The 24,327-nt window shown below is 45.6% G+C and overlaps 1 protein-coding gene across 4 annotated transcripts in view; it reads left to right on the plus strand.

The window, feature by feature from the left end:
* The first annotated feature begins 15,225 nt into the window (after positions 1–15,225).
* The window catches only part of LOC123362969 (zona pellucida-binding protein 1-like), a 60,443-nt gene continuing 51,341 nt past the window's right edge, over positions 15,226–24,327 (plus strand). Inside the window, exons 1-2 of one of the 4 annotated variants that reach the window (XM_045003576.1) lie at positions 15,226–15,597; positions 15,990–16,115. In XM_045003576.1, the coding sequence (XP_044859511.1) occupies positions 15,297–15,597; positions 15,990–16,115 (427 nt within the window). In that variant the 5' untranslated portion in view covers positions 15,226–15,296. The remainder of the gene's footprint in view (positions 15,598–15,989; positions 16,116–24,327) is intronic. The other 3 variants (XM_045003575.1, XM_045003574.1, XM_045003573.1) reach the window with 3 other exon arrangements.

Here is a 24,327-nt window from a genome sequence, read left to right on the forward strand (position 1 = left end):
GAGCAATGCTCAATCTATTTATTTTAACAAAGAGAAGGTTAAGGGGTGACTTGATTACAGTCTGTCAGTACCTACACAGGAAACACATATTTGATAATAGGCTCTTCAATCTAACAGAGAAAGATGTAACACAATCCAATGGCTGGAATAAATTGACTAGAAAAATTCAGACTAGAGACAAGGGATAAGTTTTTAATAGTGGGAGTAATAAACCATTGGAATAAACCATGTGGTGGATTCTCCATCACTGACAATTTTTAAATCAAGTTTGGATTTTTTTCTAAGACATATACCCTAGGAATTATTTTGGGGAAGTTGTATGGCCTGTGTTATACAGGAGGTCAGACTAGATTTTCACAAAGGTCCCTCCTGTCCTTAGAATCTATGACATGCATCCGACGAAGTGGGTATTCACCCACGAAAGCTCATGCTCCAATACATCTGTTAGTCGATAACAGGGATAGGCAACCTATGGCACACGTGCCGAAGGCAGCACACAAGCTGATTTTCAGTGGCACTCAGACTGCCCGGGTCCTGGCCACTGGTCCAGGGGGCTGTGCATTTTAATTTAATTTTAAATGAAGCTTCTTAAACATTTTAAAAACCTTATTTACTTTACATACAACAATAGTTTAGTTATATATTATAGACTTATAGAAAGAGACCTTCTAAAAACGTTAAAATGTATTACTGGCACTTGAAACCTTAAATTAGAGTGACTAAATGAAGACTCGGCACAGCACTTCTGAAAGGTTGCCAGCCCCTGCTCTATAAGGTGCCACAGGACTCTTTGCTGCTTTTACAGATCCAGACTAACACGGGCTACCTCTCTGACACTTGACCTGATCAGAGAATCTTAAACTATTGTTAATATTTCTTCATAAATCAGTCCCTCCATATTGCTAACCGTTTTTGCTCTTTCCTGAATTCCAAATGATCTATAACTATTTGTTTAGCTGCCCAGAACTAAGTATGCAGAATTCCAGGTGCAGGCTCACCAGATTCATGATTCACCTTCCTGGTCTATGCAGGGAGTCCATAATTGCACTGAACTCTTTTCTGCCCAGTTCCATTGTAAACTCATAAACTAGTTTGCAATGTTCTATAAGGCTACCCAGGTCTCTTTCAACATTGCTGCTTTCCTATTGTCTTCCTCCCACTGAATATCTATGTTTCATATGTTCCTCCCTGCTGCATTAGTTTGCATTTTTCTAAATGTAATCCCATTTGTGCAATTTCCTGATTATGCTCTTTATTTCATTTGGTATTATTTCTTGTTTCTCAGTTAAATATTTCTCATTTTAGTACATTGCCGAGAATTCCTTCCCTGGCTAGAGGCGCCTTTTAAATTTTTACTCACCTGGCGGCGGTCCGGGTCTTCAGCGGCACTTTGGCAGCGGGCCCTTCAGTAGCTCTGGGTCTTTGGCAGCACTTCGGTGGCGGGTCCTTCCATGCTGCTGAAGACACAGAGCGAGTGAAGGACCTGCCGCCACCGCCGCTGCAAACTTGGAGTGCAGCCCGGTGAGTACAAGCGCCGCAGAGGGTGACACCTTTTTTTATGTCCGCTCCCACGCTTTGCCCCAGCCCCCTGAATCCTCTGGGTGGCCCTGTCTAGTACTATTCAATATTTTCATTCATGATTTGGATAATGCAATGGAGAATATGCTTATAAAATTTGCAGATGACACCAAGCTGAGAGCAGATGCAAGCACTTTGCAGGACAGGATTAGAATTCAAAATGACCTTGACAAACTGGAGAATTGCTCTGAATTCAACAATGAAAATTCAATGAAAATAAGTGCAAAGTGCTTCATTTAGGAAGGAAAAATCAAATGCATAACTATGAAATGGCTAGGTGGTAGTACCGGTGAAAAGGATCTAGTAGTCCTAGGGGATCACAAATTGAATGAGTCAACAATGCCGATGAACTTGGTATGTAAAACAGAGGAGGTAACTGTCCTGTTCTACAGGAGGTAATTGTCCTGTCCTGGTGAGGCCTCAGCTGTAGTTCTGTGTCCAATTCTAAGCATCCCACTTTAGGGAAAATGTGGATAAAGTGGAGAGTCCAGAGGACAGCAACAAAAATGATAAAAGGTTTACAAAACCTGACCTCTGAGACAAGTTTAAAAACACTGTGCTGTTTATATTTGAGAAAAGAAGATGGGGGAGGGGACCTGATGCTCATCGAATAAATTACGGGTTGTTAAAAGGAAGATCATACTCATTTGCTCTCCAGGTCCACTGAGGTAAGGCAAGAAGTAATAGGCTTAGTCTGCAGTAAGGGCGATTTAGGTTAGCTATTAGGAAAATCTTGCTAAAAATAAGGATAGTTAAGCTCTGGAATAAGCATGCAAGGGAAGCTGGAGAATTCTGTCACTGGAATTTTTAAAGAACAAATTAGACAAATCCATCTGGCGTAGTTTAGCGCAGAGGTGCTCAACCAGGAGTACATGTACCACAGAGGTTTTCCAGGGTGTTACTCCTGAGGGCATTCTGCACAAAAAAATTAAAAATTCTGCACACAATATTTTAAAATTCTGAAAAATTCTGCAAGTTTTGTCAATAAGTAAATGCAGAGGCTCCAGCATGGCACTTCAGGAAGGTGGGAGATAACCCTGCAGCCTCTCCACCCCCAATCCTGGGGACACAGACTCAGTGGTGAGGCTGCACCTGACCCTGACACAGCACAAAGCCTGGGCCCACCCCAGAAACCCCTGGAATCCTGCCGCTCTGAGCCAGGTACGGGGCCGGCAGGCTCAACCAGGCAGGATCTAAGTGTGGAGGGGCTCAGTGTGGGGGATCCAGATGTGAGGTGAGAGGATTCTGTGTGGAACAATCTGGGTGCAAGCAGCTCAGTCGGGGGGTCTAGATGGCAGTGGATCAGGATGCAGAGAGGCTCATTTGGGGGTGGGAGGAGAGGTTTCCAGGTGTAGAGGCAATGGGACTCTGCCAGGGCTTCCAGGTGAAAGTGTTTGGGGCTCAGTGGAGAGTTCTCGGTGTGGGGGTTGTAAGGGGGCACAGGGGTGTGGGGATCATCAGAGTGGGGGGTTGAGTGCATGGAGCTCAGTGGCGGTGCTCTGGGTGCAGGGGTGGGGGTCCGGAGGCAGAGGGTCAGGGTGCAGGGGGCTCCAAATGCAGGGGTTGAGGTTCAATGGAGTGGGGTTTGGGTATGCAGGGCTAGGGGATCCTGGGTGTACGGGGTGAGGCTTGGTGGGGGTGTCTGGGTATGGGTATGCATGGGGGTTGGGTAGATGGGGGAGCAGCTCCCTGTACAGTGACCCCCTCCCCCACATAGCTGAGGAGCGCTGGGGGCAGGAAGCAGGGGAGGATGCTGAGCTTCCTGCAGCTGGGAGAGGTTTCTGGGGTGGGTCTGACACAGCCTCAGCCACCCCTTGCAGGGGAAGAGGAAGTCCCATCCTCTCCTGCCTCCAGCCCAGCCAGGATTAGCAGCTAATCCCAGCTCAGGGTAGCAGCCACAGGCTGGGGTGTCCCCAGCTCTGCGGTAATTTACCTCTCTGCCACCTGCTCCAGGTGCCTGAAAAGATGTATCTGCACAGCTAGGGAGTGAAAAGAACAGGAGTACTTGTGGCACCTTAGAGACTAACAAATTTATTTGAGCATAAGCTTTCGTGGGCTACAGCCCACTTCATCGGATGCATAGACTGGAACACAGACAGAAGATATTTATACATACAGAGAACATGAAAAGGTGGAAGTAGCCATACCAACTGTAAAAGGCCAATCAACTGAGATGAGCTGTCATCAGGAGAAAAAAAAAACTTTTGAAGTGATAATCAAGATGACCCCTAGAAGGTGTGAGGATACTTAACATGGGGAAATAGATTCAATTAGTATAATGGCCCAACCATTCCTAGTCTCTGTTCAAACCTAAGTTAATTGTATCTAATTTGCATATTAATTCAAGTTCAGTAGTCTCTGTTTGGAGTCTGTTTTTGAAGTTTTTTTGTTGTAAAATTGCCACCTTCAAGTCTGTCACTGCGTGGTTAGAGAGGCTGAACACCTACTGGTGTTTGAATGTTATGATTCCTGATGTCAGATTTATGTCCATTTATTCTTTTACATAGAGACTGTCTGGTTTGGCCAATGTATATGGCAGAGGGGCATTGCTGGCATATGATGGCATATATCACGTTGGTAGATGTGCAGGTGAACGAGCCCCTGATGGCATGGCTGATGTGATTAGGTCCTATGATGGTGTCACTTGAATAGATATGTGGACAGAGTTGGCATCGGGCTTTGTTGCAAGGATAGGTTCCTGGGTTAGTGTTTATGTTGTATGGTGTGCAGTTGCTGGTATTTGCTTCAGGTTGGGGGGCTGTCTGTAAGTGAGGACTGGTCTGTCTCCCAAGATCTGTGAGAGTGAGGGATCATTTTTCAGGATAGGTTGTAGATCTCTGATGATGTGCTGGAGAGGTTTTAGTTGGGGGCTGAAGGTGACGGCTAGTGGCATTCTGTTATTTTCTTTGTTGGACCTGTCCTGCAGTAGGTGACTTCTGGGTACTCTTCTGGCTCTGTCAATCTGTTTTTTCACTTCAGCAGGTGGGTACTGTAGTTTTAAGAATGCTTGATAGAGATCTTGTAGGTGTTTGTTCTGTCTGAGGGATTGACACAAATGTAGTTGTATCTTAGAGCTTGGCTGTAGACAATGGATCATGTGGTGTGTCCTGGATGGAAGCTGGAGGCATGTAGGTAAGTATAGCTGTCAGTAGGTTTCCAATATAGGGTGGTGTTTATGTGACCATCGCTTATTAGCACAGTAGTGTCTAGGAAATGGACCACTTGTGTGGATTGGTCTAGCCTGAGGTTGATGGTGGGATGAAAATTGTTAAAATCATGGTGGAATTCTTCAAGGGCTTCTTTTCCATGGGTCCAGATGATGATGTCATCAATGTAGCGCAAGTAGAGTACATTGATGACATCTTCATGTCAATGGTCACACAACCACCACCCTATATCGGAAACCTACTGACCGCTATACTTACCTACATGCCTCCAGCTTCCATCCAGGACACACCACACGATCCATTGTCTACAGCCAAGCTCTAAGATACAACCACATTTGCTCCAATTCCCCCAGGAGCAAGGGGGGTACATCAACTCATCTAGATATTTGCCTACTTTTACAACAGGCTACATAAAAAGCACTAGCGAAGTCAGTACAAATTTTCATTCAGACAATGACTTGTTTCTACTGCGCTATGTACTATATAGTGAAATGTCAGTACAATATTTATATTCCAATTGATTTATCTTACAATTATATGGAAAAATGAGACCGTATGCAATTTTTCAGAACTAATGTGCTATGACACTTTTTTTATTTTTATGTCTGATTTTAAGTAAGTAGTTTTTAAGTGAGGTGAAACTAGGGGGTACGCAAGACAAATCCGACTCCTGAAAGGGGTACAGTAAGCTGGAAAAGCTGAGCACTACTACTCTAGCAGGCATTACTTGGGCCTGCCATAGCACAGGGGGCCTGGCCTCCCATGACTTCTGGAGGGCCACTCCAGCCCTACATTTCACTGCAGTTTGTGCTGCGCCACCATAAAGCAGGATTTGCACTGGTGCAGCTTCCCCACGCTACCAACAGCCCCAGTATGAGCAACGCCTGGGTTAAGGCGGCTGCAACTTGCTCCATTTACACAGGCTAGTGGCTTGGCCGCGCCCCCAGAGAGGGGAGCCCCCCCCTCCCCTGTTCCACCTCAGCTCGCGCTCCCGGCTCCCCCCGCCCCGCGCGCGTGCCGCGCTCCCCCGCCGGGCGTTCTATTGCATTACTGGGGGGGGGGGGGAGGCGCGAGGCTCAATCTCGGCGCGAGCGGGCGGCGCCATGGAGCTAACGGCCCCTCCGCGGCCCTGGGCCTTCCTCGCGCTGCCGGCCGCGGCGCTGCTGCTGCTGCTGCTGCTGCCGGGGCCGGCGGGTGAGTAACGGGCCGGGGAAGCGGCAGGGAGCGAGGCGGGGCCTCTCCCGAGTGACGTGAGCGCCCCCCCCGCGGGAGAGCCTCGGGCCGCGCTTCCCCGGCTCCAGCCGGCGGCGCCGCCTAGCGGCCAATTCACAGCGGCGTCTCCGCAGGCGGGGGGAGTCCGGGCTGCGCCTGCGCTCCGCACGCCGATGGCTCAACCGGGCGCGCGCTTCCCTCGCCCCTCGAGGAACGTCCCGCGCGCCAGCGGGGCCCGGGGCGCGCGCGCCTGCCTGTCACCCGCGTGTCAGTCATCCCAGCGGTGCGGGGAGCAGGGGGCACCTGCTGACGGAGCCCGCTGGGCCCGGCGGCGCCGGCTCCTTCGCCTCGCCTCCCTCTGCGGCGCTTCTCTGGTACGGGAGCTCCGAGGAGCAGCGTCGTGATCGGTGCATTTTAAAACCGCCGAGTTGCATAAGGTCCCTTGGCTGCCGGCTGGAAAGCTTGGCGCATTTTCCCTCACACGACCCTCAAATGCTGGTCAGACGGGCCGGTGACCGGCTCCTGACCGTTCCGGCTTCTGCATCGCGCTCAAGCCGCTAGTTGGCCTCACTTTTGTTGCATCCCTCCTTTGTCACACTCTTATCAGGGATTCCTGAGCTGACCGCGGGGTGCAGGCGCACCCCCTGCCTTGAAGTAGTTCTAACAACCCAAATACATGGTTTCCGCCTTCAGCGCCCCCACGATGAAGATTGTTCCAGCACCACTGCCCTTAACAGGCCCAAAACTTTGGCCTTTTTCTCTCATTACTCTTTTCTTTGGCTCTGATCCATTTTTGATTAGTCTTCCCCCTCCGCAACTTTTCTTTTGCCAGACTGCTTTACTTGCTCATGGTCAAAAAACTAGTGGAGACCCACCTGCGGTGCTGCCAACTCAATTTTATTAAGAATCTCACACTATTTGTGTTCTTAAAGGCTCAGCTTCTTGAGTTGTTGTCTGAAGCTCTCAGTGTGCTTTCTTTCTTTCTTTCTTTCTTTCTTTCTTTCTTTCTTTCTTTCTTTCTTCTTTTTCAAGGTAAATTTTTAGCCTTCCTGGTTCTCGAGAAAAGCATGAAAATGTGTTCAAAATGTACAATAAAGATTCAAAACCAGATAGCAAACAGGAAGGACCCAAAATGTGTATTTGGAATATCTCATGATTTTAAACCACTCATGACTATTGCACAACTGGGATTGGGAAGTAGGTCACTTACTTTGGGAAGCATTTGAGTTGGACACATATCTTCCTTTCTTTGTTGTTTTTTGTCAAATGTTTGTGTGATTCTGTAATCTGTCAACACATCTTTTGACTCAAAATTCTCTTTGTCAGGAAAGCTATTAATTTGCAACCCATTTTACTTGTCAGACAATGAAATGTACATATATTGTGCTATGTAGCCCTTCTGCCAGGTGCTGCCAGTAGCAACCAGGACAGGGTTCAATATCTAGGGGTTCCTTTCCATTGGTACAACACAGAACCTGCTCGAGCCCCCAACCAGTAGCCTGGGAAATTTACACACCACCCTGGGCACCTCTGAGAGGCAATGCTTCCCTACTCGTAAGCACAGAGTCTGATTATAGAAAAGAAACTTTTAATAAAAGGAGGGCAGTAACTTGTCATTAATTTAGGAAAACACTGCAAACGGTTCATAAACAAACCATGAGTAAAAGATCCACCCCCAAGTACAGTAACTCCTCACTCAATGTCGCCCTGGTTAACATTGTTTCGTTGTTACATCGCTGAGCTATTCAAGAACATGCTCATTCAAAGTTGTGCAATGCTCCCTTATAATGTTGTTTGGCAGCTGCCTGCTTTGTCCACTGTTGCAGGAAGAGCAGCTCGTTTGAGCTAGCTGGTGGTGGCTTGAAACCAGGGTGGGCTGGCAGCCCCCCTATCAGGTCCCCCTAAATTCCATGTGCGGCAGCCGCCCAGCAGGCTATCAAGTGCGGGGCATTTCAGATGTCCTTCCCCCCACTGCCGTGTGCTGCTCCTGCCCTCTGCCTTAGAGCTGCTCCCAGGAGCCTCCTGCCTGCTGTGCAGGAGGGTGGGGAAAAAGGGGTGCTGATGTCAGGGTGTCTCCCTCCACTCCTGTACCCCATCTCCACAGGGTGGGGGGACACACATCAGGGCTCAGGATGGAGGGAGTTTGCTGGCAGCAGCTGCTGTCTCAACTTGCTAATATACTTAAAAAGACAGTGTACTTAGAGTAAGCTCAGCATACTTAAAGGGGCAATGTGTGTCTCTCACACACACACGCACACAGTGCGTTTCTCTGTCTCTCACACATGCGGTGTCACTCACTCACTCTCACACACACTCTCTCTCACATACATGCACCCCCCCAGCACTTTGGAAAGTGGAGGGAGTGATGAGTCCAGTGGGATAGTGTGGGTTCATCATCACGTTCAGTTTCCGCAGGGAATGTTTGCAGCCACTGCCATGCGTCTATTGTGTCTCCTCCCTCCATTTGTGCTGCTTTGTGGAGTGTGAGGCTACATTAACAACGTGTTAACCCTTGAGGGCTCAGCTGAGTGTTAGTTCATCATTTAGCAGCAAGGCATTCCCTGGGATATATCCCACCCTCTTCCACCCTCTGACTCCCTTACCTCAACCAAGCTTCACAATCATCATTGCTGTGTACAGTATTCAATTGTTTGTTTAAAACTTATACTGTGAATACTCTGTCTCTCTCTAGTCTAACCTAGATGATTGCCTTATCAAAGAACACTTGAACACAAGAGACAGAAACAATTACACGATAGACCATCAACCTCTTCCAAAGACTGGGGTTGCAAATAAACTTTCAGAAGTCCACATTGATACCCACACAACTAGAATTCATCAGAGCACATCAGGACTCAACTCAAGCCAGAGCCCTAGCCATCAAATATCTCATAGACATCAGATACATTTGTCCACGAATCGACGCACGGACGTGCCTACAATTCCTAGGACACATGGCCACCACCATATTCGTGGTAAAACACGTCAGATTACATATGCAGTGTCTTCAGGGCTGGCTGCGTTCAGTATACAAACCCACCAAACACAGCCCCAACATGGTGGTAACACCATTGACCAAGGTTTTAGCAATGGTGGACAAGACCAGAGAACATCTGCATAGGGGTTCCCTTTCACCACAGACCTCCTTCAGTCATGATCACAACAGATGCCTCCCTACTGGGCGGGGGGGCACACCTGGACCACCACATGACACAAGGCAGGTGGTCGCCATTGGAAGCACACCTTCACATAAACCTGCTAGAACTCAGAGCAGTAAGATACACCTGTCTTCACTTCCTACCACTTATAAGAAATGAATCAATTTGAGTGATGACAGACAATGTATCTTCTACATCAACAGACAAGGGAGGGCACAATCCCACTCCCTATGCACCAAAGCCATGAGACTATGGAACTGGTGTATCCAGCACCACATCGACATCTCAGCTTCTTATCTACCAGGATGCCAAAACACCACCGCTGACACATTAAGCAGATGGCTCTCACAAGAGCAAGAATGGGAACTGAACCCTACTGTCTTACAACAGATATTCTATCAGTGGGGGTTCCCATCTATCAACTTATGCGCCACAGCACAGAACCACAAATGCCTGCTATTTTGATCCAGGGCGAGACTTGGTCCCCTATCCCTGGGGGATGCTTTCCTAATCCGGTGGGACAAAACTCCAGGGTGGATGCCACATTAGACCTCACTGTCCTTTCTGCTGCTATTATGCACCTAACTCCAAAGTCTCCCCACAACCATAGTGGGTACTGCTCTACATTCACCTGAAGTGGAGCACCACAGGGACAGCACTCTAAGAAGAAGAGAGGGTTACTCATCTTATGCAGTAACTGAGGTTCTTCGAGATGTGTCCCTCCGTGGGTGCTCCACTACTCACCCTCCTCCCTTCTGCTTTGGAGTTCAACATGTGGACTCGATGATAGAGAAGGAACTGAGGAACTGGCCGTGCGTGCACTGAAGAGACTCCAATGGTGCCACGAGACACTTGCTGCGCACACACGGCCTGACCAGGCAATGCTACTGAAAATCTCAGATCAACGGCACCTGGATGCACCATCACCTGAAGTGGCGCACCCACGGGGGGACACATCGCGAAGTACCTCAGTTACTGCACAAGGTGAGTAACCCTCTCTTACATAGATTCTATCTGAAGAGCTCTTATTGTAAAAGTAGTTAAATATAAAACTAACATGAGGCACCTGGTTCTGATCTCACTTAAAAGCAGGGCTTCTGTTTTTCAGTTTTATCCAATAAGCACTGATAAAACACCCCTGATAACAAAAAAATAAAATTGGTGTTTATCCACTAAACACTGGAAAAATGGTTACTTGCATCTAAGGGCCTGTCTACATGGATCAATAATGCAGACTACAGGGATGTGATTTCTAAAGTGCACTAACCTGTTGTGCATTAATTGGTCCATGTAGACCTGCTGATGCTTACCAAAGATTCCCTAGTGCATTTTAATGTAGTGCTGTTTGAAGCAGCACTATGTTAATGCACACTAGAGAACATTACAAAGAGACTACTCATTATAGTATATATAAAGAAGAAAGCCCTGAAAAAAACTTATTTTTGACATCTTAAAAAAACCTTCAAATTGCAAAACATAAACACTGAAAAAATGAAATAAATAAGCCCTCCAAAACAGAAATCCTGTTTATAATGAAGTAGTACTATTGACTTCAGTAGAGCTACTGTTAGTGTATATTGGAGCAAATGAAATCAGAATCAGGTTTCAAGTGGCATCAGAATCAGCTACAGTGGAACACTGTAAATGTTCCATTATTATTATGTATTAATGTAACAACTAGGATTCCTAGTCATAGACCAGGACCCATAGAGCTAGGTGCTGTACCACTGCAATTCAGTTACAACTCCATTTAAGAGGGCTGAGTGGGCAACGATACTCAGAGAAAAGGCACATGCTATAGATGTTGGAACGACATGAAACTGAACATTTACAAATCTAGAGATAGGCGGCTTTTAAGATTTGGACGTTACTAATTTCAGGCTAGTAAAAATATAAAATATAGGGCCCAATTCTCCACTCTGTTATACTATTTTTACATTAATGTAAATTAAACTGGCAGCAAAACAAAAACAAAACCAAACAAACAAAAAAAGCAATGTTATTGGAGAATTAGGGCTTCTTCATTGGTTTGAGCTCTCTCTCTCTCTCTTTTTGGTTGCATTCCTGCTTACTGAGGCTAACCAAGAATGACTTACTTTTGGGTGTATCATGAGGAAGGGGTGGAGATACATATCATGACTGCATTCATCATTAGATTGAACCTAGAGTCCTTGTTGGTATGTATGAGAGAGCTTAATTTTCATAAATTCTTAGACTTAGGGTCTGTGTCAGGGTTCCCTCCCCACTCTGAATGCTGGGGTACAGATGTGGAGACCCACATGAAAGACCCCCTAAGCTTATATTCCACCAGCTTAGGTTAAAACTTCCCCAAGGCACAAATTCCTTGCCCTGGGATGGTATCGCTGCCACCATGAAGTGAGTTAGACAAATATTCAGGAAAAGGATGACATGGAGTTCCTGTTTCCCTAAAATATCCCCCCAAGCCCCATCACCCCCTTTCCTGGGGTGGCTTGAGAATAATATAGCAACCAAATAAGTAACCAAGGTAAGCACAGAGCAGACCCTTGGGTTTTTAGGACACTAAAAACCCAATCAGAATCTTAAAAAACAGAACTTTATTATAAAGAAAAAAGTAAAAGAAACACCTCTGTAAAATCAGATTAGAAGGTAATTTTACAGGGTAATAAGATTTAAAACACGGAGGATTCCCCTCTAGGCAAAACTTTAAAGTTACAAAAAAGCAGGAATAAACCTCCCTCTTAGCATAGGGAAAATTCACAAGCTGAAATAAAAGATAATCTAACGCATTTCCTTGCTATTACTTACTGTTTCTGTAAAATTAGATGTATCATTTCACTAGGGACTGGATTACTTGTTTGGTCTCTCTCTTTGTCTCGGAGAGAACAACACACACACACAGAGCACAAAGCAGAAACCTCCCCCCCACAGATTTGAAAGTATCTTCTCCCCTTATTGATCTTTTTGGTCAGGTGCCAACCAGGTTATTTGAGCTTCTTAACCCTTTACAGCAGTGTTTCCCAAACTTGGGACGCCACTTGTGTAGGGAAAGCCCCTGGCGGGCTGGGCCAGTTTGTTTACCTACTGCATCCACAGGTCCGGCCGATCACGGCTCCTACTGGCCGCGGTTCGCTCCTCCAGGCCAAAGGGGGCTGCTGGAAGCGGCGGCCAGTATGTCCCTCAGCCCGCGCCGCTTCCAGACCTCAGCCCTTTTATTTGTTGGAGTTTTCCTTTTCATATAAGTTCTCACTGATATATACAACATTTTTATAACTGGAATTGCCAGGATGTTTGAAAGTACAAGTTTTTTCAGTTCCTTATTAACTTAATTTAACATCTAAAGTATTAAGATATCATTTTAACTGTGAATGCACACTGTTCTCTATTGTAAGGAACTGGAACATCTGGTTGTATGGGAAATTGCTCTGTCAGGAATCAATTCTTGTAACCAAAAAACTATTTTAAAACTACATCTAATTTAAGTCATGAATTTAACTTGTTCAGTATTGTGGATGTTAGTGTGTTTAACTTTATTAGGCTATTGCATTATTAAGTCATCAGTCTCTTATTTAATTCAAAAGGACCCAACATAACTTCAAAGATTCCTCATGCACAAACTGGATGGTAGTGTATTTGATTAACATGCTGCTGTTCCTAGAATTGAACTTTTAAGTGCTGAAATATTGACTTGATGAAATCAAGAGGAGCTGAAACGTTAGGATTTCTTTGTTCTCTTAAGTAACTGTAAACATTTAATTGCTTTAAGTACTGTAGCTGATTTACACAGCTGATTACCTGGCTAATTTTTAGTTAGCCTAGGTGATCTGCTCCTTTTTTTCCAGAGTTGTAATGTGTACTTATATGGAATTGTATTTTCCAGACCACCTCTCGGAAAAGTGACACAAAAATTTACTTTATAACTATATTTTAGAAGGATATTAATTCTAGACTTAGCATTCTGCACATTCTTTATCATACTAATATGGATCATGATGACTACTTTTCCTTTTCCTGCCAGATGTTGGCTCAGATATACTGTTTACAACCCCAGTGCCAGGTGGTGCTGACAGATAAAAGACTATATGGTTTTCAATGCTATATTGTTTAATATGTAGTCCGCATAGTTCAACTACCTGCCTTTCTTATGCCTGCCACACAATTATGTCTTGGAGGTTGAAATGTTTCAAAGTGTCCAGCTAATGCATTCTATTTGTCTCTGAAATTTTAGTATCTTAAATATTATTACAGCAAACTACAGTTAGACAATGAAGATATTGATGGTGAAATACATTGGCTAAAGAAATACAAAGAATGGAAAATGAAAGAAAATGATGATGAGCATCTGCTACAGAGAACTAATTGCATAGGAGAGCACATTTGACAATTTCCTGGACTTGAATTATTTGGTCTCCTTTTAGGTGTGATAAGATGAAGTATGAAAACCCAACAATGTGGAAGAAGGCTAGGCAATTTGTGATGCTATTAGGCAAAACACAATAACTGAAAAATTGCACAACAAATAAGAAGTGGCCAATGTGACTTCGAGGGTACTCAAAGATTTGAGGTTAAAAACAAACTTGTGCTGTATTTAGAAAAGAAGAAAGATAACTAAATATGAATATGGGAGGGATAAGAAAGGGGCAGCAAAAAACCAGAGTAAGTTACCACAGCGCATATGTTCAGCAACTTAAGAATGTTTTTTATAAATGTATCAGGTGTTTTAAGAACGTCCCCTGGCAGAGAGTCTTAAGAAATCTTATACTCAATATTAATTCAAACCAATGAGGATACAGTCAATGTTGTATGGATTAAAAATGACTGAAAGACTATAAATGAAGGATAATGATAAAAAGCAACATACTGAATTGGGGAAAAAATCTCTAAAGCTTCATTAAGGGCCCAAGTCTACTCCCATTGAAGTCAACGAGAGATTTAGGAGAAATGGCATATTAATGAAATTCACAGAAAGTACTAAATACAAAGGAATTGCAAACATGAAGATCAGTGGAGGTAGAAAAGTAGCTTAGAGCCACCTTTGTCTCCCCACATCCTGGCACGACGACACCAAGAATACCTTTGACACAGTCAAGAAATGAGTCCATTGTAATTTACACAGGTCTAATGCCTCCAAGCATTGCCTCTTCAGGAGAGTGCCTCCTCCTCCTCCTTCCCAGCATGGCTTTGTCTTTGCAAAGACCTGAGCTCACAATGCTGGTCCTTAAGGACTAGGGTAACCGTCATTATCTATCTAGGTTATCTCAGTATCTGCAGTATTCCCTTTTACTTCTCAATACTTATTCTAAGAAATATCTTGAATACTGAACTTTTTTTGTTAATTATCTAAGAAAACTGGCAAACTTTTTAAAGGGCCACTATACTAGTCAAAGTAATGTAGAAGAATTAATTCATAGTAATAGATTTTTCAATTGTACCAGTGTAGTAGATTGAGCTTTTAATACAAATAAGAAGTGAGGCTGAATTGATTTTTACTGAGACCATATAATAGCTCTACTATGGTTTTAGCAAGGATTAGCACCAGCTAAATAAAAGAGTGTTGTTCATTGGCAGAATTGAACGGTAGTGCCATTATAGGGTATAAGACTTAAGAAGGGTATGTATTGCTTCTCTAGTAAACAATTCTGTTCAGTTAGCAGTGACTCCAGAGCTGAGGATGTATTTGCACTAAATGTAGGATAGCAATCCCTGGATTGCACACACATAAATGATTGAATTTAGTCTCCATAGTTTACATTCTAACTCTTTCTATTTGCATTTTCCTCTAATATTGCATTTTCTATAATTATTTTTCTAAAAAAATTAACTTTAGCAGAGGAAACATTTTTAAATGCTTTCTTTTTTAAATTTAGCCCAGAGAGTCCCTTTTGTTCAGTCTCTTGTACCTAAAGAACCAAAGTTATCACATACTCCAAGCTTCATTCACATACATATTCTGATCAGAGATGGGCAACTTTTCATATATTTATGTACAACCCAATAACATTTACTACCATAGTTTCACTTCTTATTTTAGCTCTACAAAGAGTAAGTGACATATCCATTTTCTAATGCTGCTAGCTTACCTCCTGGCTTCAAGCTCCAAGGTGGACTAAATTTTTGTTTCAGAGTACTAGAAAGCAATTAAAAATGTAAAAACATGAAACTTCATCTTATGTAACATACAGTAGAGTACAAATGCAAAATTATGCTATTTCGGTGTTACAGATCCCTGGGTATTTTAGAGCACAACTGCCTTTACTTTATTTGTAATTGTTTACATTTTTGTTTGTTTTGTAATACTGTTTTTTTTCTTTCTATTGATCTAGCTGGAAGTCCTTGCTTTTTGGATAAGACTCATCTTATAAAGAAAGGAGCTGCACGCTTGAAGCGAGACAATATAGATAGAACTCATGACTCAGTGGCCTTTTATGAAACTGGTGGAGTTGCATCTGTTCCAGATGCTCCACAAATTTCTGATCAAATACTTGGAATAGAAGGATCAACTGGTAAGCCAATAATACTGTGAGAAACCTGATTATTCATTTATGCTAATCAGTGTTCCAACACTTCATAGAAATTGTTAATCTAGGGTGTTTTTGTTTTGATCTCTTCCCCTCACATTGCTTATTCCCTAACACTGGGTGATAATTCTAGTCCTAAATTCACCTCTCTCAAATAGGCTGGACGGACAGCATTAGAAATCAAAACTCTTTTTGTGCCTACACAAAACAAGAATGGGAATTTTGGCATTGTCTTCAGTATTTCACAGTCAGAGCCTTTATGAAGTAGTGATTCCTTTGCCACTCAGCCACAGGGCCAATCTTTGTCTATATTCATTTTGATGTCAGTCAGTCAACTCTTGTGTCTAATTATATTCTAACTTTTTTTTCTGTTTTAGTTCCAGTGTATGTTCTCATTAATTCCAAAGATTTAATTCTTAAGTGTTTGACTCAAAAGCTGTTAAAGCAGAGAATCATTGATCCAAAATATCAGTGGATTGGTCCTATAGGATTGATAACCAAAGGTAATTATATTTTTAATATTTGCAGCCAATTTACACCTTCTAATTTTACTTTTGCACTGAGCTGAACTGTAATAGAATATGCAAACAAGAGTAGTTTGGATAAATGTATTGCATTTGATAGGAATCATAAATGAATTCTGAGGAAAAATAACCAATCAGGAGTAATATAAGTACAGAGCAATATAAACAGTTTGAAGAGTATATTTGGTAAAATTGTAAGGCTGAAATTAGTGATATAAAAAGAAGAAAAAGTTTTATTTTAAGGAAATATTCATCTATGGGGGCAAACGTGGATCCATATCTATTTAAGATTGTACAGTTTGAGCTGCTGCCAGCAATGCAGATAAAATAGCCCTCTAAAGTTATGGGTACATAACTAGCTGAAAAAAGAAACTGCTTAAAACAATATGATTCTGGTCATCTTCCCATTGCAGTTAGGCTCCATGTTTTACTCCTGGGGGAATTCTGTGCCAAAAAATAAAAAAATTAGTGCACAATATTTTAAAATTCTGCAAAATTTGATTTTATTTGTCAAAACACAATATAATCACACCAGTTTCAATTATATTTGGTCATTTATTTGTGGTCATTTATTTCAAAATACATGTCAGCAAATATGTCTGTAACAATACAGACAACAAAAAAGATTCAGGAAACACTTCTGACAAATAGTTTCCTTAGTAGGCATATTAGTACAGAACTCTGAATAATAATTAATTTAAACGACAAGACAAAACCATATTTCATGCACCCCTCAGAAGCAGTGCAAAGGCTTGGGGGAGTCTGGGGTAATGGAGGAGCTGAGAGAGAGGGAAATAAATTGCTGGGAACTTGGAGGGTTGTTGGGTGTGGATGGGAAAAGTATGGAACAGGCTTTTTTGGGAGGCGGGGAGGGATTGTTAGGGAGCTTCCCCCATGCAGATCCTGGCTGACCCCTAGCCTCTCCTATTCAGTCAGGCACATCTACCCCTGTCCCCATGTGTTCCTGCAACCCCATGTGTCCTTGCACCCCTTGTCCACATGTGTCCCCCCACTCCCACTCAGACACCCACTCCCCCCATCGCCATGTGGCCCTGCACCTCCTCCCCCTGTCCCTATGTGCCTTCACCCCGCCTGCTCTGTCTCTGTGTAGCTCTGTGCCCCTTCCCCAATCATCATGTGGCCCTGCACCTCCCTCCGTCCATGGCCCTGAGCCTCCACTCCCATTCAGCCCCTGCCCCAGTCTGTCCTCCCCCACTAGTCCTTATGAGCCCCTGTCTGACCCCCCCAGCACGCCACATTGTCTGTCTTCCCATAGCCCTGTCTCCTGACCTGGCCTGACAGGTACTGCAAAGAAGGCAGGCTCTTTCTCTTCCCTAGCTGCTGGGAGCTGCTGCTTTGTTCTAGTGCCACAGGGCCATCTGGTGGGAAAAAGGCAGAACTGCAGCAACATTTCAGCAGAAGCTTCTTTCTGCACAACAAATTAAAGATATGCATAGCTCATTAATTATGCATGCAAGCAGTAGCGCAGAATTCCACCAGGAGTAAAGTTTAGACAACTTGACATAGAAGGAAGTTGACTGTTTGTAAATAGTGTACTTGTGTTTGCAGTGCTCTGTATATAGAAGTTCTTACAGAACTATCTAGAATGTCGGTCTGATTTGGAGGGAGGAAGTAAAGGAGAAAAGGTGTTCTAAATGTGGGAGAAAGACATAAAATATGAAAGAGGAAGTGCTAGAAACAGTGCAAAAAAAGAAAAAGAGAGCAAAGAAGAAAAGAACAGAGAGAAATCTGATGGTAACAGGAAAAATGGGAAAAGAAAGGAAAAAAGAGAGCAGCCAAATAGGGACCAAAATGAGATGATGAAGAGATGATGTGAGGAGATAAAAGGAAGGCTTTATTTTTTCTATTGAGCTCCCAAAACCTCTTCCCCATCTATCCTGACTGGGCTCACTGTTTTGATGAACTATATATATATTTTCAAATATAAGAAGACGTCAATATTGGGAGCTTCAGGCTTGCTTTTCACCCAGAGCCCAATAAGTGAACAGCAGTGTATGTATGATCTTTTTCAATAAAGCCTAGAGATACCTGTACAGAGTTTGGATCTAGGAGTATATTGGAATGACGATTTTGATTTAGTATGTCTGCTGTTTGTAGCATTTGCTGTTCATATGTACAAGCTTAAAAAAATCTAAGGAAGATTATTAGTCATGCAGAGTGAAGGGGTAATTGTAATTTGTAATTATGATTGGTATACAAAATTAGGGTCATATAACCACCTATCCAAATAAACGCTTTCATTAATTTCAATGGGAGTTTTAAAAAAAGTTCAATATATTCCTCAGGTATAATAAGGCCTCGAGTACTTATCACTTCCCCATGAAAAATCCCTGTGTGAAGGAAAAGTCTGAAAAAACCCTTCAAAGTGCTTTTTCATTTTCTTTTTAATCTCTACTAGCTAGAACTTCTTAATGTGTTAAATAACCTTTGCAATACTTGAAGCTATACTAGACTTGTGAGACTTCAGAGCTCTTCTGTTAAGAGCTTACTTAGCCGGTAAGTTCTGCCATGTCTGAAGTCCAGTGGAGGAGCAGTGGACTGAGAGTCAGGAGATCTGGGTTATATGCCCTGCTCTAACACTGACTTGCTGTGTGTCTTTGGATAAGTCACTTCCCCTGTATGTACCTCAATTTCTATTCATGGTAAAGTGGGAATAATATCCTCTGTGTAAGGCACTTTGAGATCTACAGATGAAATTGAAATACGGGCCTGATCCAAAAAAGACGGTTATTCACCGTAGTAACTGTTGTTCTTCGAGATGTGTTGCTCCTATCCATTCCAGTTAGGTGTGCGCGCCGCGCGTGCACGGCTCTTCGGAAGATTTTTACCCTAGCAACTCCAGCGGGCCGGCTGGGCGCCCCCTGGAGTGGCGCCGCTATAGCGCAGGATATATACCCCAGCCGGCCCGTCCGCTCCTCAGTTCCTTCTTTCCGCCCGTGACGGTCATTGGAACAGTGGAGCACAGCTCAGCTGACCTCCACTTCCCTAGCTACTCGTAGTTTTCTCTCGTTCTGTTTATAGTTGTAGTCATAGGCGGCGAGTTCTATGGGCCCGTGGAGCCCAGGCCCCACCAATAATCCAGAAGGTGGGCCCAGCTCCACCAATGTTTGGGCCCCAGGCCCTGTGCTTTGGGTGGTCCCCGCGTTGCAATGCCGGGCGCTCTCACCGCAGCGGCAGCTCCCGGCAGAGGCTCCAGCAGCGACTGGGCTCACAGCCCATTGGCCGGGAACCCCAGCCAATGGGAGCTGCCGGGGGCGGTGCCGGAGCTGCCTGGCCGCGCCTCCACAGCAGGGAGGGGAAGCGAGCCACCGGCAGCGGCTGAGCCCTGAGCAGAGCAGCAGCAGGGTCTGTCCCTATCAGACAGACTCAGCTGGTGAGCTGTGGGGGCAGCCAGACACAGAGACACAGCCGGAGAGGGGGGTTTGGTGGGGACAAACAGACACAGCTGGGGGGTTGTGGGACAGACAGACACAGCCGGGGGTGGTGGGGGCAGCCAGCCAGACACAGCCAGGGGGTTGTGGGACAGACACACACAGCGAGGGGGTGGGGACAGACAGACACAGCTGGGGGTGGTGGGGGCAGCCAGCCAGACACAGCCGGGGGGTTGTGGGACAGACAGACACAAGGACACAGCCAGGGGGTTGTGGGACAGACACAGCCGGGGGTGGTGGGGGCAGCCAGACAGACACAGCCGGGGGTTGTGGGACAGACAGACATAAGGACACAGCCAGGGGGGTTGTGGCACAGACACACACAGCCGGGGGTGGTGGGGACAGACAGACACAAAGACACAGTTGGAGGGGGTGTTGGGGGGGGGACAAACAGACACAGCTAGGGGGTTGTGGGACAGACAGACACAGCCGGGGGTGGTGGGGGCAGCCAGCCAGACACAGCTGGGGGTTGTGGGACAGACACACACCAGGACACAGCCAGGGGAGTTGTGGGGACAGACAGATGGAGCCGTGGGCGGGGAAAGGAGCAGCAATGGGCACCCCGGGGCTGGTATAAAATACACAGGATGGGGGGAGCTTCCTGAGGGGACTATAGCAACACCCCCCGCAGAGCAGACCCAGGTTGCAGCTGGCTCCGCCCATCACAGCCCCCTGCCCCACAGAGACCCACACAACCCTCTGCCCCCTCGAGAGACTCCCAATGACCCCTGTGCCCCTGTCACTCCTCTCCAGAGAGCCCTCCCCTTTGTGCCAGCCCACTCCCCTCCCCCACTGCCTCCCCTCCTCCAAAGCTCCCTACAATCTCCCCCTTTGCCTTCTGCCCCCCAGCCCAGCCCATTCCATTGGCCGGGAGGCTCCCAGTCTAGTGGCTATCAGGGCCCACGGGAGCTGCACATGAGGCAGGATGCCTGCCTGCAGATGCAGACCTGCCTGGCTGTGCCTCCACAGCACAGGGAGGGGGAGCCCGAGCCACAGGTGAGCAAGCCCTGGTCATCATCACAGGCCCAGTAATTCTCTGGATATTTAATTTCACTGAGGCAAAATGTGTGCAATTTTATGGGTTGAATGATTGAATGACATAATACCCACCTGCCCGCATTGTTCATCACTAAGTCCAGTAATTTTGTCAAGTGTTTGTTGCACAACATGGTGGTGCCTACCCCTACCTTGTGCTTCAGGGGGTGATGGGGTCCAGGGCAGCCTGTTATAGCCTGTTATAGAACTACCTGATTAGTAATTGGATATGTTGGCTGGCATCTTTTTTTACGTGTTCGCTCCCCCTGATGTTAGAACCTGGCTATACCACTGGGGAGGGGAGCTTCCTAGACCTGTGCAGCTGGGGCTTAGGTGAATTTTGTGGTACTGTGCCCCTCCCCAGCTACCACCCTGCAGTCCCCACTCCTGCACCATGCTGGGCAAGGGGCAGCCCCATCCCCAGTGAGGCTATGGTGAGGGGTGGCAGCAGGGGAGGCCACACGTGATGGCAACCTCCCCCCTCGGTACCCACCATAGGGGAGGTGAGTGGGCTTTCTGGACCTGAGAGGGACCTAGGAGCATGTGCAGTGAACTGCGGGGGAGAGGAGGGGTCCCTCCCCTGGAGCTTGCTGCTGCCAGGGAGGGTGGAGGGGAGTCCTCTTTGGCCCTAGCCCTGGGGCAGCCTGTCTGCACCCCAAGTTCCTTATCCCCAGCCCTGCCCCAGAGTCCTCACCTGACGGGAAAAACACGCAACTTAAATTTGGTGGTCAGTTTAGAGTATCATAGAATATCAGGGTTGGAAGGAGCCTCAGGAGGTCATCTAGTCCAACCTCATGCTCAAAGCAGGACCAATTCCCAACTAAATCATCCCAGCCAGGGCTTTGTCAAGCCGGGCCTTAAAAACCTCTAAGGAAGGAGATTCCACCACCTCCCTAGGTAACCCATTCCAGTGTTTCACCACCCTCCTAGTGAAAAAGTTTTTCTTAATATCCAACCTCCCCCACTGCAACTTGAGACCATTACTCCTTGTTCTGTCCTCTGCTACCACTGAGAACAGTCTAGATCCATCCTCTTTGTAACCCCCTATCAGGTAGTTGAAAGCAGCTATCAAATCCTCCCTCATTCTTCTCTTCTGCAGACTAAACCATCCCAGTTCCCTCAGCCTCTCCTCAGAAGTCATGTGCTCCAGCCCCCTAATCATTTTTGTTGCCCTCCACTGGATTTTCCAATTTTTCCACATCCTTCTTGCAATGTGGGGCCCAAAACTGCACATAGTACTCTAGATGAGGCCTCACCAATGTTGAATAGAGGAGAATGATCCTGTCCCTCGATCTGCTGGCAATGCCCCTACTTATACAGCCCAAAATGCTGTTAGCCTTCTTGACAAAGGCCAGAGGAGGGAGTGTTAGTGCCTGTGCGGACTTCTGGGAAGTGCATGGGGTGGAAGGGGATGCTGGGATGCTCTGGAACCACTCCTTCAAAGCCAGTCAGGACTCTGGGGGAGCCTCCTCTCTGAGCAGACTGTCTCCAGGGCAAGAAGCTTACACCTTCCTGGGTCTGACCTCAGAGCATTCAGCATGCCCTTCCACACCATGCACTTTCCGCAGTGAGTCCGCCCAGGCGGGGTTCTGGGGCAGCCAGAGGTCCCTGCACCCCAACTCCGCAGTCAGATGTGACTCTCAGCCAGACTGTAAAACAAGGTTTATTAGATGACGGGAACACAGTTTAAACAGAGCTTATTGGTACAGAAAACAGAACCCCTCTGTCAGGTCCATCTTGCGGGGTGGGGAGCCCAGAACCAAGTTCTGGGTCTCTCCCCATTTCCCCAGCCAGCTCCAAACTGACAATCCCTCCTTGTCGGATTGTTTTGCATAAGAGTGTGAGAAACTGACATGCAAGTTTCAAGGATGAAGCTAGTTCTTATCTGCTGGGAGGCAATAACAGGATAATAAATTAGAGGGTTGGCCAGGATGTTAAATAGCCAATGAAGTTACAGCTGTGCCTGTCTGCACCTTATTAACCAATTAGCAATTGCTTGATTGCCTGCATTAATTGTATAAATGAAATATGCTGGAGAGAAATAAAGGACTTAGCTGCCAATCAAACTGACTGAAGAGCTTTGTTCATGCCCGCTTGAGAGGCACCGAGACGCAACACCTCCTCTGGCCTCTGTGTCTCTTCCGGACAAGGAGGCCACCTGATCTCTTTGTCCCCAACACCTTCAGTTGGCATCTTGCAGGGGAAACTGAGGCACCCACACAGTATTCAGAGAAAATATTAAGAACATTCCCACTTCATCACAACAGGTGCAACAAAATATAATACTGTATATTGAAGTAGGCAAGTGCTGCTTCTGACTTTCCACTTTTAATTGACCCTTGTAATCTTGTGGCGCTGACGCGTTGTAGCTTCATTTTATATCGGCTTACAGGGCGGGAGCGGGGGGGCACCACCATTTTGGGCCCCACCAAAAATTATACAAACCTGCCGCCTATGGTTGTAGTTAACTCTGTTTGTTTGTAGAATAGTATAGTGTATTTATTTTACAGGGGTTGGGGTTTATCCCCTTCCCCTCACCCGGGGCCGGGTCCGATGCTCGGTCCACAGGGTTTTCTAATGCTCGGCCGGCCACAAGCCGCTGCCGACAAGAGATCTTCTCCTAAGTGCCTCGAGGGATCTTACTTCACAGATAAGTGCCACATTTGTGAGGCCCTTAATCCGTGAACAAAGGGGAGCGGGGCTTTCGTTTTAATAAGGCCTCGAGTACTTATCACTTCCCCATGAAAAATCCCTGTGTGAAGGAAAAGTCTGAAAAAACCCTTCAAAGTGCTTTTTCATTTTCTTTTTAATCTCTACTAGCTAGAACTTCTTAATGTGTTAAATAACTTTTGCAATACTTGAAGCTATACTAGACTTGTGAGACTTCAGAGCTCTTCTGTTAAGAGCTTACTTAGCCGGTAAGTTCTGCCATGTCTGAAGTCCAGTGGAGGAGCAGTGGACTGAGAGTCAGGAGATCTGGGTTATATGCCCTGCTCTAACACTGACTTGCTGTGTGTCTTTGAGATCTACAGATGAAATTGAAATACGGGCCTGATCCAAAACCCACTGAAGTCCGTGGAAGTCTCCCTAAGGATATGTCTATATTGCAATCACAAGGAGCGATTGCAGCTCAAGTAGACATACATACCTAGCTTTAATCTAACTAGCAGCATGCCTTTCAGTGAGGGCTGCACAAGCCTGGCTGGAACCCTGGGTTCACCCAACAGGGCTCACCCATGTTGAAGCGTGCGCTGCCGCAATTTCACTGCTCCAGTACACAAGATAGCTAAACTGAAGCTAGCTTGGGTATGTCTACGCAAGCTGTGACTATACCCCATGACTGCTGTATAGACATATCCTGGGCCTAAAAGCTGAATATTAATAATTGTTTATTATTTTGTATCTAACATAATAGCCTACCTTCATTTCATTATTTTATTGATTTGTATTCACTAAATAGTGGAATCTGTGTAGTAGACCCCAATGTAAAGAAAAATGCTATCATATTTAGAGTTCTCCAAATAATTTTTTCACATATCCCACCATCGGCTTATCCTTTCCTCCTTAGATATTTATTAACGTCATTTATGTTTTGAGAAAAATGGACTGTGGGGATTGGACCATTTTCACAAATCGTCAGTGTGATACACTGGAACCCACGGAGCAAGCATAACTGTTTAACTTTCCTATGTGCCCTGTATATT

This window comes from Mauremys mutica, chromosome 2 (assembly GCF_020497125.1).
Source record: "Mauremys mutica isolate MM-2020 ecotype Southern chromosome 2, ASM2049712v1, whole genome shotgun sequence".
NCBI classification, from domain to species: Eukaryota; Metazoa; Chordata; order Testudines; family Geoemydidae; genus Mauremys; species Mauremys mutica.